Source organism: Pyrgilauda ruficollis, unplaced genomic scaffold, assembly GCF_017590135.1.
Source record: "Pyrgilauda ruficollis isolate IOZ18807 unplaced genomic scaffold, ASM1759013v1 scaffold122, whole genome shotgun sequence".
Lineage (NCBI taxonomy): Eukaryota > Metazoa > Chordata > Aves > Passeriformes > Passeridae > Pyrgilauda > Pyrgilauda ruficollis.
Genome location: NW_024510544.1, coordinates 409969 through 428255, shown reverse-complemented (window position 1 = coordinate 428255; position 18287 = coordinate 409969). Strand labels below are relative to the sequence as shown.

The 18287-nt window shown below is 54.5% G+C and overlaps 3 protein-coding genes across 13 annotated transcripts in view; 2 read left to right on the top strand and 1 right to left on the bottom strand.

The window, feature by feature from the left end:
• The first annotated feature begins 1419 nt into the window (after nt 1-1419).
• Nucleotides 1420-8352, top strand: ZDHHC4 (zinc finger DHHC-type palmitoyltransferase 4). 2 transcript variants are annotated; one of them, XM_041490320.1, is made up of 7 exons: nt 1420-1487; nt 2139-2269; nt 4529-4602; nt 5671-5849; nt 5933-6058; nt 6824-7068; nt 7682-8352. In XM_041490320.1, the coding sequence occupies exons 2-7, from the start codon at nt 2147-2149 to the stop codon at nt 7964-7966; spliced, it is 1032 nt and encodes a 343-aa protein (XP_041346254.1). In that variant the 5' UTR covers nt 1420-1487; nt 2139-2146; the 3' UTR covers nt 7967-8352. The 2 variants fall into 2 exon arrangements, with proteins under 2 accessions (XP_041346254.1, XP_041346253.1); XM_041490319.1 differs by lacking the exon at nt 1420-1487 and having other exon boundaries at nt 1868-2269.
• A 145-nt stretch (nt 8353-8497) lies between these two features.
• On the bottom strand, nt 8498-18060 carry E4F1 (E4F transcription factor 1). 10 transcript variants are annotated; one of them, XM_041490313.1, is made up of 16 exons: nt 17622-18059; nt 17209-17348; nt 16984-17080; nt 16150-16355; nt 15824-15944; nt 15409-15561; nt 14767-14933; nt 14244-14471; nt 13840-13948; nt 13091-13308; nt 12070-12268; nt 11052-11212; nt 10279-10341; nt 9624-10120; nt 9461-9481; nt 8498-9418 (listed from the first exon to the last, which is right to left on the bottom strand). In XM_041490313.1, exons 1-14 carry the CDS (start codon nt 17821-17823, stop codon nt 9773-9775), a joined length of 2412 nt encoding a protein of 803 aa, XP_041346247.1. In that variant the 5' UTR covers nt 17824-18059; the 3' UTR covers nt 8498-9418; nt 9461-9481; nt 9624-9772. The 10 variants fall into 10 exon arrangements, with proteins under 10 accessions (XP_041346247.1, XP_041346250.1, XP_041346251.1 ...); XM_041490316.1 differs by having other exon boundaries at nt 8498-9565; nt 9645-10120; nt 14244-14468; nt 17622-18060; XM_041490317.1 differs by having other exon boundaries at nt 8498-9565; nt 9645-10120; nt 13840-13945; nt 14244-14468; nt 17622-18060.
• LOC121365821 (phosphoglycolate phosphatase) overlaps nt 17854-18287 on the top strand; it is a 3892-nt gene continuing 3458 nt past the window's right edge. Inside the window, exon 1 of the mRNA XM_041490297.1 lies at nt 17854-18251. Within this exon, the coding sequence (XP_041346231.1) occupies nt 17854-18251 (398 nt within the window). The remainder of the gene's footprint in view (nt 18252-18287) is intronic.

Here is an 18287-nt window from a genome sequence, read left to right as displayed (position 1 = left end):
TTACCATTCCCTGCCCAAACAGTTAAAACTGCAATTAATTCCCTTTTTGTTGTTGTTGTTCAGCCATTGAGGTAATTGCTTCTTTTCCCTCCATTTTTAACTGACTTGAGCACTTTAAACACCGACAGCAAATTTCAATCCTCGAAAGAGCTGAGTTCTGGGATCCCGAGTGAATGCATGTGGCTTCCATTAAGACCTTCTGCCAGACTTTGACCAGATGAGAATCTCTGGGTGATTTCCACAGTGCTCGGACTGAACGAGCTTCATCCCCCTGAGTCTCAGCCTCTGCCCAGCTATTTGCTGGCTGCCTGTCCCTGAGCACAGCCTGTGAGGGCACCGAGAGTGCCAGCTCCCCTGCAGTGCTGCTGCCAGTCCCGGTGAGGTTGCTCTCCCTGCTGTGCCCAGGGACCGTGGCACACACACCCTGCCTGTCCCCCCACAGATAAAGCCCCTGGTGCCCACCCCAGCCCCTTCTGTGCCGCCAGGCTTGCCAGGTGACACCCAGTGACCCAAGCCAAGCTGTTTCTGTACCTGCAGAAATTCTGCTGTCTCAGCAGGATGGGGGGAAATGTTTTTTCCCTCCATCCTCCATCAGGACCCAAGTGTGTTGGGCTGCACTCCAAGACAGCTGTGCCCCGGGAATATTTTGGCTGCGTTTCTCCCTCTCATGTCCTGTTTGGTGCACCGGGCTTACCAAGGGGGAAAAAAAGAGACTCTTCCTGAAACTCCAGCTCCTCTCCTGCCTCCCACCAAGACGATTCATCTCCTCTTTGGCCGAAGCCCCTGGAGCATCCCTGGAAGGCTTACCTGTGCTGTCCGAGCTGCAGCCAGCGGCACAGCTGCTGGGAAAAGCATCCCAGCGCTTCGGGAGCCTTTGGAAGGGCGGCGCGGCCGCCACCGGAGCGTTTCTCTGGCAGGTCCCAGCCCCGTAACCCAACCGGGCCCGGCGGTTTCAGGTGTCAGCCGGCCCGGAGGGACGGGCTGAGCGCTGCATCCTGCGCGTTCCCCGGTGAGACCGGCAGGTGCGGCAGCGAGCCCCCCTCACCTGGGGCACGGGGGGATCCGGGTTACCGGGGAATGCCGTGCTCGCAGCCCGGGGAAGGCACGGGAATTTTGCTTTAGGGACTCCAACAGAGGCCGCGAGGCTGCAGGAATTTCTGGCCATTGCTAAGGAACTGCACAGGACGGACGAGAGCAGCGGGAGGCAGCGCAGCATCCGCGCAGTATCCGCGCAGCATCCGCGCAGCATCCGCGCCGGGCTCGCACGGTGCCGGCCTGCCCGGGGCTGCGGGGCTCACGGGCTGATTTCACGGATGGTTTTACGGCTTTGTTGCTCCTCGGCCTCCGCGGCACGGGCCGTGCTGTGCCCCGCTCCCGCCGGGGCGCCGGAGGGCGCTGGAAGCACCGGGAACCGGAGCGGCGCCGCTTCCGCCGGGCTGCGCTGCTCGGGCTGGCCCCGGGGACACCGGGGGCTGGAGCGTGGCCAGGGAAGGGAACGGGGCTGGGGAGGGGCTGGGGGATTCCTGAGGGAGCTGGGGAGGGGCTCAGCCTGGAGAAAAAGGGGGATCGGGAGGGATTTCTGGCTCTGCGCAGCTCCTGCCAGGAGGGCACAGCCGGGGGGATTTGGGATCTTATCCCAGGGAACAGGGACAGGAGGAGAGTGAACGGCCTCAGGCTGGGCTGGGCAGGCTCAGGGTGGGCACGGCAGGAATTTCCCCATGGAAAGGGGGATCAGGCACTGGGGAGCTGGGAGTGCCCATCCCTGGAGGTGCCCAGGAATTCCTGGAGGTGGCACTCCGAGCTCTGGGCAGGCTCAGGGTGGGCACGGCAGGAGTTTCCCCATGGAAAGGGGGATCAGGCACTGGCACTGTGCAGCGGGGTTGGGAGTGCCCATCCCTGGTGGTGCCCAGGAATTCCTGGAGGTGGCACTCCGAGCTCTGGGCATGGGGCACAGCTGGGGCTCCATGGGCTGCGAGGCTTTTTCCAGCCTGAAGGATTTGGGGATGTTTGTGTTTCGGGGATGCGCCGAGCGCCCTCGGTGCTGCCGGAGGGGCTGCTCCATCCCTGGGCTCGGGAGTGCCAGGCTCTGCTGCAGGACTGGCACCCGGGGGTCCAACAGCGGCTCCTTTCCCTTCCAGGGCTCGGGATGGACTTCCTGACGCTCTTCGTGCTGTACCTGTGCTCCGTGCTCGCCGTCAGTGCCCTGCTGTGCCTGTGCTCGGGGAGGAAGGAGAGCTTCCTCACCAGGAGTGCCAGCAGGGCCGGCCAGGTAAAGCACTGCGCCTCCAGGGGGGTGAGCAGCTCCCCTCCTGCTAATCTGCCCTGCTTTTGTGCTAAAATTAGTGCAACTGCTGTATTTGTTCTCAAAAAAAAAAAAAAAAAAAAAAAAAAGCCGGTGTGTGTGGTCAGGGTGACAATGTATTTCATCCTGTTTTACTGCCTGCTCTCAAGGAAGTGAGATAGAAGTAGAAATGCACTTCCTTTGGGTTGGTTAAACCCTGCCCAAGCAGGTGGTAAAAATCCTTTGGGTCTCCCAGCTGCCGTCCCTGCCTGGGGTGAGGATGGAGCTTCTCACCATGGCAGGAGTGCCTTTTCACTAACAGCACAGCACAGCCTGGAAAAATTAAATAAGAATCGGGCCCCAGGAGTTTGCAGTTTTGTGGTATTGCTGCTGTCATCAAGAGGAAAAAGGTGGGGGAGGTTTGAGGATTAAAATAGGGAGAGAATTCTAAGTGGTGGCAGATATTTGAGGGAAAGCTCTTTAATGTGTGTGCTAATGCTGCAGGCTCTTGTTCTCTAAGAAAGAAGCAGGAATGAAGAGCTTTAAAAGAGGATTAAGAATTGGCATTTTATTGTAAAAACGGGGAATTGGGAAAGCACCAGTTCATTTTTCTGTCTGTTGGGCTGTGTCTGAATGAAAAGGGAAAAAAAAATGCTGTAATGTTTCTGGAAGGTAAAGGATGAGAAAATTATCAGTTAAATTGTAAATTATGTTTAATGCTGTTCACAGGAGTTCAGACAGACTTTTTTTATTACTGGTATTATACTTCCTTTTGGTTTATAGACACATTGTGCAGAGAAATTGAATTTTTTCCCTCCATATCTTAATAGCTGCTGCTATGAAGTGTTTAAACAGCAGCAATTAAATTACTGCTGTGGTGTGAAGCCACTGTCTGGAGGAATCCAGTCAATACTTGTGCCTGGGAAATAAATCCATGTGGACACAATCAATATTTTACCTGGGATATAGATACAGGCAATGCTGAGTGTAAGGTCACAACATCAGATAAATGATTGTGAGATGAGGAGCAATGCAATGCAAACCCCAGAATGTCAGGAGGGTCTGAAGCCCCTAGAGAGCATCCAGAGGATGGGCAGGGGGTGCTGAAGGGCCTGGAGGGGCCATGGGGGAGCAGCTCGGGGCACTTGGCATTACCCTGCAGAGTGCTGAGGTTTCCTGCAGGTTCTTTTTGCTGGGTTTGTGTTTCCTCTTGGAAAAAAAAAACAACCTTCTTTTTGCAAACCCTCGAGCCGCCGAGCTGAGACGCGCCGGTTCACACCCAAATATTTAGCATCTTCTCAGCTCCACATATGCTTTTTGCCTGCTGGTCTTTCACATCTGAGGCAAGAAGCTCTCACTGCATATTTTCTCTCCGTGTCAGCTAGAAATAGGCGCAGCCCCTCTAATTCCTGGGTTGCTATGGAGACTGTCACTGGGAGCAGCGATTCCTCAGGCTCATCCCTGCCCCAGGGACTCACTCCTTGAGCAGGGGCAGCTCCTGCAGCACGGCCAGCTGTGCTGGAAAGGGCAATTAGACACGGGGCCGTGGGGCTGGGGCAGGGCTGGAGCTGCACAAACTGCATTTTTGGGGTTTGGCTGGCTCGTGGAATTTTTTTTCCCCTCTCTTTTCTGGAGGCCACAAGCTTTATCCCTTTGCTTATCTCCCCCCGGTCTGTCAGATGGGCTGATGGAGCATATTGCAGCTGGGGAATTGCTCAGTTCTATCCCCTGCTTAACCCAGCCCAGCCCTGAGCCCACCCTAAGCTCCTTAGAACTTTCACACATTAACCCAGATATGTGTGCTTGGGCCTGGGGGGCTCCCAGGGGTATGGAACCTCAGCCCCCTGTGGAAAACCCCAGCAGCATTCCTGCCTCTCTTCCCTCCTCATGGAGAGGGGGCTCAGGCATGGGAACTGCCCAGGAGAGTTTGGGGTGCCCATCCCTGGAGGTGTCCAAGGAAGGACTGGGGGTGGCACTCAGAGCTCTGGGCTGGGACAAGGTGGGGATCTGTCACAGCTGGGACTCGAGGAGCCTGAAGGGCTTGTCCAGCCTTCTGTGATTCCGTGTGTCATGGCTGGACGTTACGAAGGTCTCTCCCACCTTTGATTCTGTGGAGAGAAGCTCCTGAAAATGAGCCCTCCTGCCCAGTGCTGGGGCTGTGCTGAGGGATGAGGGACTTGCACTTAAACCTGAGCTTGCCCCGAGGCAGCAGGGCTGGCCAGGTAACACAGAGCTTCATTTCCCCAGGTGCTGTCACTGGTGGTCCCCAGGCAGCTGCAGAGGGTGACGCAGCGGGCCCTGCACAGGCTCTTCCACACCAGGTATTGCACTTCCATGCCTTTGCCGTTCGTTTTTACTCTGATTTCTGGTTGCTGCTGGGATCTCCTGGACCATCAGAGCTCTCAGTATTACCCTCAGACGTTCTGTGTCCATTTGGGACGCCTGTCAGGGGTTACAGATTCCCTGTGAGGTTTGCCACGCTGCTGTCTCTGCCTGCCTGGCTCCTTGTTCAGAGGGTGGTACCCAGAAATGTTTGAACACGTTGACAAATGAAGATAACGTGGCTCAGTAACAGATGTTGGTCACGCTGGTGGGATCCTGCAGCCCCACAGGAATTACCACAGCCTCTGTGGCAGCTGCAGATGGAGTCAGACACTCTCAGTCTCCATCCTCTCCCTCAAATCCCATTAGTCTCAGTCCAGCCTGGCTCTGCAGGTGGCTGAGGGGGAGTCTGCCCAGCAGCCTGCTGGATCCAGGTGGATTTTGTGTGTCTGTAAACTCTGGTGCCTCAGGAAGGAATTAAATACCTTTTCTCTGGGGACAGCAGCTCGCTGTGACAGTGACTTCAGGGCTGTAAATCTGCAGCTGTGTTGTGAGTGCCTGTTCTGCTGATCCTCTGCTCTAACACTGTCAGAGGTGCTGGGATTCTCCACATGCTCTGGAACTGGTGCTCACTGCCCACCTCCTGCCACCCTTATTTCCTGACAGCTGGTTCCATTATTGCACAGTTCTAAAGATTATTTTGGGGGCTTTTTCTTTGCTTTCAGAGTAGCAAATGTCTTCTGGCAGAATGCTTTGTGGCCTGTTGCTGTGGCATATTTTGTCAGCAGCAAGGGATTATAAGACTTTGTACTGACAGGGAAAAAACATCCAAAGGACATGTAAACAAAGCAGGGAATTTAGCTGACATATTTAAAGGAGTGTATGTGGGAAAAAGAGAAGGAGAAGCCAGTGGATGGAGAAAACACTATTAATATACAATCCAAGCTGGCCTGAAAACCTAAAAGAGGTGTCTCCTTGCATTTGGAAAGTCTTTGATCACCTCTGAGTGTACTTGACCTGTTAATCAGGATGCTGATGTTAACTAGACTGTCCCCTTGGCCCTGCAGGAGCTGTTTGTTTGTGGTTCTGCACGTGGCCCTGCAGGCTGCAGTGTTTGTGGAGTACACCTGGGAGGTGTTTGTGTACTGCTGGGAGCTGCAGTTCCACCTCCTCCTGCTGCTCCTGCCCTACCTGCTGCTGGCTGGCAACCTGGGCTGCTTCCTGCTCTGCTCCCGGGCCAACCCTGGTAAGACCACACTCATGCTCTGAAAACAGAAAAAAAGTGCTACAAATGCCATGTTTTAGTTCTGTTTCTTGCCTCTTTGGCAGGTGCAGTAACGAAATCCAACGCTGCCTCCCTGGCTGAGGTTTATGCCTACGATGGGGTGTTGTTTCAGAGAGGCCTCGTGTGTCCCACGTGCACCGTGCAGAAACCAGCCAGGTCCAAGCACTGCAGTAAGGATCTGAAATTCCTTGATCACCATGGCAGTAAGACCTTCCCAAAGGCACTCTCCCCCAGGAGCTGCAGTTCCCCCTACAGCTGTTCTGTTACCAGCTCAGTGCTCACGGGGCTGTGTTTGTTTTCCTGGGGTCCCAGGTCACAGCTGCATTTGCCCATCCCTGGAGCTGGTTGGGTGCTGTTTCTTCTCACAGAAATTACCAGTTCTGAGGGATCATTCAGGGTCAGGAACAGCTGAGCTTGTGAGCAGCTGGAATTATAAATGAGAAATTATCACCTGCCAGGATGTCAGATCAGGATTTTCTGTTTCATAGCCACAGAATCCTGTAATGGTTTGGGCTGGGAGGGATCTTTAAAGCCCATCTCATGTCACCCCCTGCCAGGGGCAGGGACACCTTCCACTGGCCCAGGGTGCTCCAAGCCCTGCCAGCCTGACCTGGAGCACTACCAGGGATGAGAAGTCCACCACCTCTTTTTATCATCTAAAATAAAGGTGGGAGCTCTAATCTCTGCCTTCCAGGTGCTTTGCCAGGCAGTACTGTGAGAGAAAGCAAAGTCTTGGAGCAGCAGTCTGGGTGAATAAAAGAGGAAATGGAATATGTTGTTTTTCTTAGGATACACAATTGAATTTATTCAAGGTTGCCGTCAGCTAAACCCCGACTGCAACTCCCACGTATTTTCATCTTAAAAACCACACAAAGATCAAACTGCTCACTGATGAACAAAGTGCCAAGACTCTTGTTTTGCCCCTGCCTCTCGAGGTGTGTGCAGGACGTGCGTGCACCGCTTCGACCACCACTGCGTGTGGGTGAACAACTGCATCGGGGCGCGCAACGCCGGCGTGTTCCTGCTGTACCTGCTGTCCCTGACGGCCACCGCCGGCGCCGTGGCTGCTGTCACCGCTGCCTTCCTCACCCAGGTGCTGCTGCTCTCCAACGTCATGCACGGCACCTACCTGGACGCCCAGGGACAGGAGCAGCCCGTGGAGATCCCCGTCCTCGTCCAGGTCGGTCCGTGCCGTGCCGTGTTCTGTCTGCCGCTTTGAACAGTGTTCTGCAACGTGGGGACAGAGGGTTTGGAGACAGGCTGCAGGGTTTGGGACAGGCTGCAGGGTTTTGGGATAGGCTGCAGGGTTTGGGGACAGTCTGTAGGGTTTGGGACAGACTGAAGGGGACAGACTGCAGGGTTTGGGACAGGCTGCAGGGTCTGGGACAGATTGCAGCGTTTTGGGATAGGCTGCAGGGTTGGGGACAGGCTGCAGGGTTTTAGCTGTTTTATACATGTAGCTGGATTTAGAAAACTGCCACTGCTGAATACTTCAGGAATGGGGTGTTTTTCTCACAGCAGTTCCCATCCTACAGATTCCTGTCTGCAGGATCTGTCACTCAGCAGCTCTGGTCATAGAGAAGGAATTTCCATTCCAATGATTAGCTGATGTGGTGAAGTTTAGGAAACAGCTGAGAGTCCCTGAGGTACCTTGTGGAGGTGTTAAAGCAGGACACACCTGGAATGCAGACACAGTTCCACGTGCACAGGGATGTGCATTCCAGCTGGGGCTCTGCAGTGCCCATGGGATTCAACCCTCCCACATTTTAACTCACTTTTCTCTTTCTCTGCAGCACCTTTTCTTGACTTTCCCTAGGATTGTCTTCATGCTGGGGTTTGTCATCCTGCTCACACTCGTGCTGGGGGGATACTGTTCCTTCAGTCTGTATCTGGCCCTCACCAACCAAACCACCAATGAATGGTGCAAGTCCCGAGGATTTGGGGGCTCCCCCCATCTCCCCTCGCAGCCTCGTGCCAGACCCCTTGTCTACAGAAACATTTATTCCAAAGGGATCTGGAGGAATTTAAAGGAAATCTTTAACCCTCCTACCGTGTTGGAAAGGAAGAAGGAAACATGAAGATAGTATTGTTTCTCTGGGCATTTTAAAATGTTTTCTAAGACTTGAGTTCAGCAGTGGGCTTGGCTGCCCCAGGCAGATTTTGGAACAGGATTACTGCAGAATTCACATCCTGGTGCCTCAGCAGAGCATCATGTGAGCTCCCTCCCTCAGTGAGACTCAGGGCCAGCTCAGTCCTGGCCCCTGAATTCAGGGATTTGTCCATCTTCCCAAAGTGAGTCTTTATCTCTGGGAAGGGCTACCACAGAGCTCCTCTGAATTTGGAGGGAGCAGCATCTTTTTGTATCTTTCTTTGGGAAACAATTAAGCCATGATTGTTAACAATGACTACAGCAGGTTGTGTGTGTTGAGCTGAAAGAATGATTTCTGGCAGGGTCTTACCTGCAGAAACCATGTCCTACTGAGCTTTGGAGCACTAACTTCAGGAAGGAAATTAAAGTGTCCCTGTTCTCCTCTCCTCCCAGAATTTCTTCTGTTTGAGTATAATAGAAGAGAAATTGGAAAAAAAAATGTAGTAAGAACTTTAAATAATTTTATTTTTAAAAATGTATTTATTTACATGCCAAATCTGTACAATATGCAATTAAAAATCCATATATGGTTAAAAAAAACCAAATTGCTATACAATATGGCTTTCCAGCCCCCAGGCTGGCTCTCAGAGCAGCCTGGCTGGCATTGCAGGGTACAATGATGCATTCATAGACCAGTACATAAGGCTACTTGTCCAGGATACCAAAGAAAAGAGAAATACTGCAGTACCGTGCCTTGGGAGGCCTGAAGGAGTGAGGTTAAAGGCATGAGAGTGTTTCAGTGGTGCTCAGCACACACCACAACTCCTTAGGTTTGGTTTTCTCAACTTGTTTTAAATGCATATATTTAAATAATCCCTCGTGAGACCCCCACATACTTGCTACACTTTCTGAATCCTTTTACAAACCAGACCACTGCTGTCCCATGGTGGGAATAGGGGGCTGATTCCCAAAGGATCTTCCTTAATTCCAGGCTGCTGTACAGAATACTGAGTGCCACTTGTGACCTGTCAGTCTGCTCAGGGCGACCAGGCCAAGGGTTTAACTCCTGGTATTGGTTTTAGACTGAGAACACCTCGGGCCTGCCCTGTTCTGTCCCATTTCAGACCTGTTCTAGCCCATTTTAGACCTGTTCTAGCCCATTGTAGACCTGTCCTTTCCCATTTCAGACCTGTTCTGTCCCGTTTCAGACTAGTCCTGTCCCGTTTCAGACCTGTTCTATCCTGTTTCAGACTAGTCCTGTCCCGTTTCAGACCTGTCCTTTCCCAATTCAAACCTGTCCTTTCCCGTTTCAGACCTGTCCTGTCCCATTTCAGACCTGTTTTATCCCATTTCAGACCTGTCCTGTCCCATTTCAGACCTGTCCTTTCCCGTTTCAGACCTGTCCCGTCCCATTTCAGACCTGTTCTATCGCATTTCAGACCTGTCCTGTCCCATTTCAGACCCGTTCTATCCCACTTCAGACCTGTCCTGTCCCGTTTCAGACCTGCCCTGTCCCGTTTCAGACCTGCCCTGTTTCAGACCTGTTCTGTCCCATTTCAGACCTGTCCTGTCCCATTTCAGACCTGTCCTTTCCCGTTTCAGACCTGTCCCGTCCCATTTCAGACCTGTTCTATCGCATTTCAGACCTGTCCAGCCCCGTTTCAGACCTGCCCTGTTTCAGACCTGTCCTGCCCCGTTTCAGACCTGTCCTGTCCCCTTTGGGCCTGCCCTGTCCCACGAGCACTCCCCAGGCTCCCCGAGCAGCCCCAGTGCCCAGGTGTGCAGCTGCTGTCCCTCACACGATCACGGTCTGCACCTCCACCTCGCCCTCCTGCGCGGCGGCGATCACGAACTCTCCCGCGTGCTCCATGATCTCGATGTCCTCGGACGCCACCATGGTGACGGTGGCCTCCTGCGCGGCCAGGCCGCCCTCGGCGGCCAGCACGGCGCCGTCGCCGATGGCCGAGGCCAGGGTCATGGCCACCTGCTCGGTGAGGCTCTCGGGCGTGGCGATGGTGATGGTGTCGGCGGCGTCGGCGGCCGCGGCGCCCTCGGCCACGGTGACGTTCTGCACGATGATCTGGTGGCCCGAGTTGGCCTGGTTGACGATCTGCTGCACCACCTTCATGATGTGGCTGTCCACCTGCGAGGGGACAGGGGCTGAGCTCAGGCTGCTGCGTTCACTGGCACGGGGCCTGCCAGCACCAGGCAGTGACGGCAGCAGCTCTGCTCCAGGCTGCTCCAGCTGCTCACCCCAGGAACAGGCTCTGCAATGTGTCACCCCTCCTGTCACTGCTTTACCTCATGTCTTGTTCCCTCTATTATTTCAGTAGCTTCACTGGTCTCCATGTCTTCGGTAGAAGTCTGGAAGACAAGATTATTCTCTTTTTAGGTTCTTATAAAAAAAATTTTATCACTATGATATAATTCACTCATATCTTTTACACAAGATCCACTCGCATGCAGTAGCTACTCCAAAGACAACTCCTTGACATTCCCTCCCAATCCCATTATCAGGAACTACTTAAAAGGAATGCACAATGTTGACAAATAACTGAAAGAGAATGTCCTCCCCCAGCAGGATTTGGCCACGCAGCAGATTTTTCTCCTACTGGAGAAGAACTACAGCAGCACTCAATAACTGAGCTGTGTTACCCTGCTGGGGTGAGAACTGGCTCTGTGTGACAGAGGGGAGAAAGTGACATGCAGAATTCATTGCTTTTGGCAGCCTCTGTTAGAAACAACAGAGATTATCTGGGACACAGGAAGATAAATAGAAATGGGAGAAGGAGGGAAAGCTGGAGCAAGCTTGTGATGACCTAAAATCTGGTGTGGTCAGAAGTTCTCAGGCTCAGCCTCCTGGCACACACAGCACTTGGGGAGGGTGGGGAAGCTCCAAGTGCTTTCCTTCCAAACAAGGCTGATCCCACTGCCTCCTGTGGCCATGCAGGCAGGGCAGAGCCTGTTTTACCTTCTCCCAAAAGCCTGGAGCAGGAACGTGAACAACTGCAGAGTTTTTCCTGACCAAACCCTGTGCTAAGCTCCCAATGAGCAGGCTGGCTGCCCCTCCTCACCTCGATGATGTATTCCTGGGTGTCTGCCACCACTGAGGAAAACTCCACCAGAACCGTGTGCGGATCCTCCGAAAGGACCGTGGCTGCCAGGTTGTCAGCAGACTGGCTCTCCTCTGACACTATCACTTCTTCCACCTCTTTCATAGCAAGGAGGCAGCCACCTGCATGCAAGTCCAGAAAAACATCATTTTTTGTGACCATCTCCAGCAGCAGCTGGAAGATGCTACACAGCACCAGCAAGGGGATGCCACGGACGAGTGACCAGTGGCACTTGAGGGGCTCCTGGCCCACCAGGACAAGCCAAGGAACAGCCCAGGAGAGTCCCAGGACAGACACCAGGAGCAGGGCAGCTGTCCAGTGCAACTCCAAACACCACATGGGTAAATTCAGGTGGTAAAACCACTCAGGGTTTCCAAGCCATGTGTGAAGAACATATAGGAAAAATTTGGGTATATTTTAAATAATTGATCTTTTCTGCTGATACATCTCAGTATCTCCTACAAAAGTCCATTTTTTCCTCCACTAAACTTGCATTGTTCCTTTGGAATAACACTGTCAGCACTACCTGAAGAAGTCTGGAAATCCTTGCTTAGGAGCTAAAGGAGCAGCAAGTCCAGTTCAACTAATCCCACCAAACCAGATGACTGGTGAGAACTTTACCCAGACACTTCCTTCCCAGAACATGCCCACTTCCATGTGGGTCATCAGATCCACAGAATTCACAGAATGACCAGGTTGGAAGAGACCTTACAGATCATCAAATCCAACCCAGCCCCAACACCTCAACTAAACCATAGCACTGAGTGCCACATCCACTCTTGTTTTAAACACATCCAGGGATGGTGACTCCACCACCTCCTGGGCAGGCATTCCAATACTTCCTGTAAAAAACGTTTTCCTAATATCCAAGCTATACTTCCCTTGACACAGCTTGAGACCGTGTCCTCTGCTTCTGTCAGCTGCTGAGATCCACCCTCAGCACCATTCCCAGGTGCAAGCCCAGGGCAGCCCTGCTCACCTTTGGTTTTGAGGTGCCTGTTGAGGGTGCCGTGCTCGGCGAAGCCGCGCCCGCACTTGTAGCACTTGAAGGGCTTCTCGCCGGTGTGGTGGCGGATGTGGCGCACCAGGGAGCCCTTCTCCCGGAACCCCCGGCTGCAGAACTGGCACACGTAGGGCTTGTCCTCCAGGTGGGTACGGAAATGCACCTGCTGGGCGTTCTGCACGCGCAGGGAGGCAAGGCAAGGGCTCAGGAAGGACACGGCCAACTCACGGACGCGGGGTTTTGCTCCCAGGGTGGAACTCAATTTTTTTTTTTTATAGGGCATGAGGATGATTTTCTTGGAGGGTGGTTTAGGAATGGTACTTCCCAAGTCAGTGCTCACACCATGCCTCTCCAAACCATGAGCCACTCACTTGTTCTCCCTCTCCCCCTCCCCTCACAGTGGGCTGGAGAGGAGAACTGGGGGCACAAAATGTGAAGATCATGGACTGAGATAAGAACAATTTACCAGAAACAGAAATAAGATAAAAAACCACTACTGATGACAGAGAGTGCAACAAAAAGGTGAGCAACTCACCTGCCCTAATAATAGACAGAAGGAACCCCTTTCCCCCACACCAGAATGTTCTAGCCATGCACCCTCCTGGCTACTGCAAAAATCAACCCAGTCCTGGCCAGTTATTACATATTTGCTCCACACACGAAGGAACAGTTTCTTCAGAAATGACTCTCCCTTTGCCCACTAAGCCAAAACATCTTTCTGGAGTTTCAGCTCACAGAATCACTGAATGGTCTAGGTTGGAAAGAACCTTAAGGAACATCTTGTTCCACCCCCCTGCCACGGGCAGGGACACCTTTCACTGTCCCAGGTTGCTCCAAGCCTTGTCCAACCCGGCCTTGTACACTTGCATGGATGGAGCAGCCACAACTTCTCTGGGCTACAAGAGACAGGCGAGCTCTTTGAGGAGCAAAGCCTCCTGCCCTCTGCCAAAGCCTGGCTCTGGGGATGCCAGTGAGGAGGTTTGGGAGGGGGGCCCACCTTTGTCTTGTAGCGCTTGCCGCACTTGGGGCAGGCGTAGGGCCGCTCGTCCGAGTGCACCCGCCGGTGCCCCTTCACGTGGGCAATGGTCTTGTAGAGCTTGCCACACTCCCCGCAGCGGAACCGCCGCTCGTTCACGTGCACCTCCTGGTGCTTCTTCAGCAGGTAGCCCTTGGTGAACTCCTTGCCACACTCCTCACACTTGAAAGGTTTGTACTCTAGAGGGACAGAGGGAAAAATGTGTGGTTGATCCAGGGCGAGCACACAGGATGTGGTACAGGAGTAACTGAATTGTAACAAAAAGGGAGCTGGAGAAGGGGAGGAATTGTACTGTCAACCACGTGTGTGGGCTTTCACAGAACCCCAAAACAGCTGGGGTGGGAAGGGACCTCTGGTGATCATCCAGTCCAGACCCCTGCCCAGGCAGGGTCACCTGGAGCAGGTGACACAGGAACGTGTCCAGGGCTCTGCCACCCTCACTGCAAGTGGTTTTTCCTCATGTCAACATGGAACTTGTTGTGTTTTAGTTTGTGGCCATTGCTCCTCATCCTGTCACTGAACAGAGTCTGGCACCATCCTCTGACACCCCTGGGAGGGATTGGTATGGATTGATGGATCCCCTCACAGCCTTCCCTTCTCCAGACTGACCAGGCCCAGCTCCTGCAGTCTCTCCTCATCAGGGGAGCTGTACATGGCTGAGGTCACTGAGCCACAGCTGGTGTCACACAGCAGCCCCAGCAGCACTTCACCTGTGTGACTCTTGCTGTGAGTTTCCAGGGCAGCAGCTTCATTGAAGGCTTCATTACAGTGAGAGCAAATGTAACGTTTGTACCCGTTGGTTCTTTCTGCAGGTGTCTGCTGGAGAGAAAATGGGAAAATTGCTTTTCTATTTTTGTACTGGTGTGTCCAGTTAGGATTGCTACCCAAATTCCCATTAAGCACTCCAGCTTTGACAGGAAAGAAATCTCTGTTGTGAAAAGAGACAGCACATGTGTGAAGGAACATTCCCCTTAAATCACACCTGCACAATGTAACTCTAAAACCTGACACAGGCACAGGCAAACACATGAGGACAACAAACCACCTACTGCCCACAACCAAATACAGACAAGGAAGGTTAAAAAATTAATCTGTTGATGGAATACAAACATACAGACTCCGCTCCTTCCAGTTTAGCACACTGCTCCCCACACGGCTCCTCTTCTACTTCCACCCCTTTGTTTTCCAGCTCTTCTGGAGCAGCTGCCAAAGGTTCCTCTGGCTTCTGCACCTCCTCCACGGCCACTCTCTCGATGACAATCCCCGAATTCCTCATGGCCTGCCTCAGCAGGTTCTCACTGTTCACCTCCCCCTCGCAGGGCAGCTCCTCGGGATGCGGCTGCTGAAGGAACAAAGAGGAAGTTGGGCACAGCAAACCCACAACGTTTTACAGCAACACTGCTGCAGGGCCACTCTCTCTGGGGTGTCCAGTGCTGTGCTGTGGGGTTGAAAGATCAACCAGGAAATACCTTGGGCTGAGGAAGAGGATGAGGTGGATCTGTACTCTGACAACCCAAGGGATGACAAGCCCACCAAGTTCATTCCACACTCAGATTTACTGTCAGTACCTCTGCTCAGGAGGTGGAATGTTCTTTGTGTAAAACACACAGAGGGTGTTTGAGGCAAACAGCACTCACATCTGGCTCCAGGGGTTTTGCATCCACCACGGGAAGCTCCTGCATCTGGACGTGGACCTCATGGAGCACGTTGCCTTTTGCATCTGTCACGAGGTGGATGACAGGAGAGGCCTCGATGGATTCGCTCGCGATGGAGGACACCGTGTCTGTGCTGGAGCTGCAGGGCCCTGCAAGGATGAACCACGTGGGGAAATGCCCCCCTCAGCAACTCCCTGTGCACTAAAAAATCTGCCTTAGAGCACAAGGTGCCTGCTAACACCACCTTTGTACCAGATTCTCAAACATTCTTGAGTTCACACCCGACTTCAAGGTAATAACTTTGCTCTATAAATTATTTTTTTCTGGTATAGAAAATAAAATTTCAAAACCATGGGAATAATTCTTATCATAAATAAGAATCATGGAATGGTTTGGGTTGGAAGGGATCTTACAGGTCATCCAGTGCCACCACCTGCCATGGGCAGGGATACTTTCCACCATCTCAGGCTGCTCCAAGCCCTGTCCAATCTGGCCTTGGGCACTGCCAGGGATGGGGCAGCCACAGCTGCTCTGGGCAACCTGTGCCAGAAGGAATTTCTATTCCAAGTGCTGTGAGGGTTTGGCTTTATCAGACAGGAGGCAGGTCCTGGCAGCATCACTGACCTGAGGGCAGATCATCTTTGTTGACAACTATTTCTTTGGTCATGTTGAAGCGGATTTTTTCAGTGCAAGGTGTCAGAGATTTAAGGTGCCGAGTCAAAGCTCCTGATTCCCGGAAGCTTTTCCCACATTTCTTGCATTTGTAAGGTCTTTCATCTGGAAATGACAAGAATCAAACAACTACATTAAAGCCAGCATCAGCTCTGTGTGACAGGCTGAAGAACATGTTCAGCTTTCTACAGCACATGACTGTGTCTATCCCAGAACCTTCCACTGCCTCCCAGCACCCCAAATTCTGGGCAGCTCAATGGTCTCAGCTCAGCAAAACATGGGAAGCAGCAAGGAATTCCACTGGAAGGCAAATGGATAACCACAAACAGCTCCAGTAACAAGGAGCTCTGTTTGGCAGAACTCTTACCCGTGTGCCGCCGATGGTGTCGGATCAGAGACCCCTTTGTCCTAAAGGAAGTCCCACAGAGTTTGCACTCATAGTCCTTCCTGCTGCTGTGAGTGATCATGTGAGCTTTGAGGATGCTGGCCTAGGGAAAGAATTTCCTTTAAGAGACGTTCCAAATAGTTTAAAGATTTTACATTTTAGCTGTAAAGAACAACAACAAGGCTCCTTGTGAAGGCAGAACTTCCCTCTGGGAAGTGTGGCAGGCAGTAAAGCTACACTGCTACTGAGGCTTGGCATCTCTTAGCCTAAAAGGCTCCCTAAGCCACACCAGCAGAGGGGATACTCACAGTTTTAAATGTCTTCTGGCACAGCTCACACACGTATCGCCCCTCCTTGTTCACCTGCAGCTTGACCTTGATCAGCTCGCTGGAAATGTCCTGCTCCTGCTCCTCGGGGCTGCCCTGCTCCTCACTGACCTCCCCATCCACGTGGCCATTCGGGTTCTCAAACACATGGTCTCCTGCTACAATGACCTCTTTGATGTGCCCACTGCCTGGGAAAAGGTGGGGAGACAGTTGGGTTCTTTGCAGGAAACAAACCATCTACTGTCTCAGCAGGTCATGAAGGAAGGAGAAAAGATATCTTAAACCTGCCACTGGAGTCTTTGCAACCTTCTCATTATGCCACCATAAAATGGGCACTTTCTGGTACAGAGTTTAACATCTAATTTGTATTAATTAGTTGTATTAATTAAGCTGAAGGAGCGTGGGTTTAGAATAGGTATTGCAAAGGAATTGTGAGGGTGGGCAGGCCCTGGCACAGGGTGCCCAGAGCAGCTGTGGCTGCCCCTGGATCCCTGGCAGTGTCCCAGGCCAGGCTGGACAGGGCTTGGGGCAGCCTGGCACAGTGGAAGGTGTCCCTGCCATGGCAGGGGTGGCACTGGATGGGCTCTGAGGTCCCTCCCAACCCAACCCATCCCACGACTATTCCATGGCCCTGATGGGGAAGGATTGCAGAGCTGGCCCAGGGCTGCCTCCCAGAGCTCTGTGGGAACAGCCCCAAATCCCAGTGACACGGAGGTGTCACCCACCCAACCACGACCCAAAGCCATCAGAAGAGGTCACAGATGAGGGAACAGGTACCAGACACCCTGGGGATGCCAAGGCACTGCCAGAGCTCACCTACGATGGCCGAGGCGTTGCTGATCTCTTCTGCTATGGAAGATGCTTCAACAACAATGTGAGCAACAGTGATGGACTCCTCGACAGCAGGAACCACCTGCTGGCACAGAGCACCTCTCAGCAGGCAGGTTCTGCTCGTCTGAGCACACTGCTCCCTCCCCTCCAACCCAACAGACCGTTGCATCCTAATTATTTCCAGCCCCGGCTGGGAGAAGCCGCTGTCACCTTTTGTCCTTCCTGGCCGAGGAGGCCGGCGAGCGCGTCGGGAGGGCGCTGGCAGCGCTTCTGCAGCTTGTGCTGCACGAACTCCTGCAGCGAGCTGAACTCCGACTGGCAGCGCCCGCACCTGTGCACGTCATCCTCGTCTGCGGGGAAAGCGCCGTCAGCGGGGCCGGGATCCCGCCGGCCCGCGCCTCAGGGCCGGGGCAGCGGGCGGGCGGTGCGCTCCCCGCTCTGCCCCGCAGCGCACCGGGCCCGGGACCCCGTGCGATCCCGGCCTGTCCCGGCACCGGGATACACCCGGCCCCGCCGCTCCGCCCGGGCATGCTGCAGGGGAGCGGGGCGATCCCGGCCCAGGCACACGGAGACCCCGCCGCCTCCCGCCCCGCGGGCAGCACCGGCCCGGCCCCCTCACCCACCGGGCCGCGCCGCCGCCAGGCCTGGCGGTGCCGGCCGGGGCCCCGTGAGGGCGGTACCTTGCTCGCCGAAGGGCGGCGGGAGGCCGATGAGAGCGGCGGGGGCCGCGAGGGGCGCGGGGGGCCCGGAGCCCGCGGCCGCCGCGCCCCGGCCCGGCCCGGCCGCTTCTGCCGTAAGCGCCGCCGGCCCCGCGCCCGTTGCCATCGCGGCCCCCGTGTCGCAACGCGCCGCAAGATGGCGGCTTTACGGCCGTGTCGTCATAACAACGGGACGGGGCTCGGCGGGGAACGCGCCCGCCGCGCGGGGGTTCCGGGCGCCGGCGGGCGGTGTCGGGGCACGGTCCCTCCGCTCCCCCCGGTGATGGCCGGGCCCCGAGCCCCGGCGGAGCGGAGCCCGGGCAGTTCCCGACGAGTTACCGCGGAGTTGCCTAACGCGTTACCGAACGAGCCCCGGCGCGCCCTGGCCAATAGCAGCGCGCGGGGGGCGGGCCCTCGCGCCGAGCGGCCAATGAGAGCGCAGCGCGCCGGGCGCCATCGGCGGCGACGTGCGGGAGGACGGAGGGGACACCGGGCGCCGGCTCCCGGCGGGGCGGGCGTGGCCGCCGGCAGCGCCGCCCAATGGGGACGCGGTCCGTGCGGAGCGCGGCCAATGGGGAGGCGCGGGCGGCG

Excerpts from the sequence above, each read along its gene's own strand:
- ZDHHC4 (XM_041490319.1), top strand. The coding sequence starts at position 2,021 with ATGCGCCGAGCGCCCTCGGTGCTGCCGGAGGGGCTGCTCCATCCCTGG. Across the intron at positions 4,603-5,670 it reads CACAGGCTCTTCCACACCAG|GAGCTGTTTGTTTGTGGTTC; the intron begins GTATTGCACTTC and ends TTGGCCCTGCAG. Across the intron at positions 5,850-5,932 it reads CTGCTCCCGGGCCAACCCTG|GTGCAGTAACGAAATCCAAC; the intron begins GTAAGACCACAC and ends CCTCTTTGGCAG.
- E4F1 (XM_041490314.1), bottom strand. The coding sequence starts at position 17,823 with ATGGCAACGGGCGCGGGGCCGGCGGCGCTTACGGCAGAAGCGGCCGGG. Across the intron at positions 15,945-16,149 it reads GCCAGAAGACATTTAAAACT|GCCAGCATCCTCAAAGCTCA; the intron begins GTGAGTATCCCC and ends TTCTTTCCCTAG. Across the intron at positions 14,472-14,766 it reads CAAAACCCCTGGAGCCAGAT|CAGCCGCATCCCGAGGAGCT; the intron begins GTGAGTGCTGTT and ends TTGTTCCTTCAG.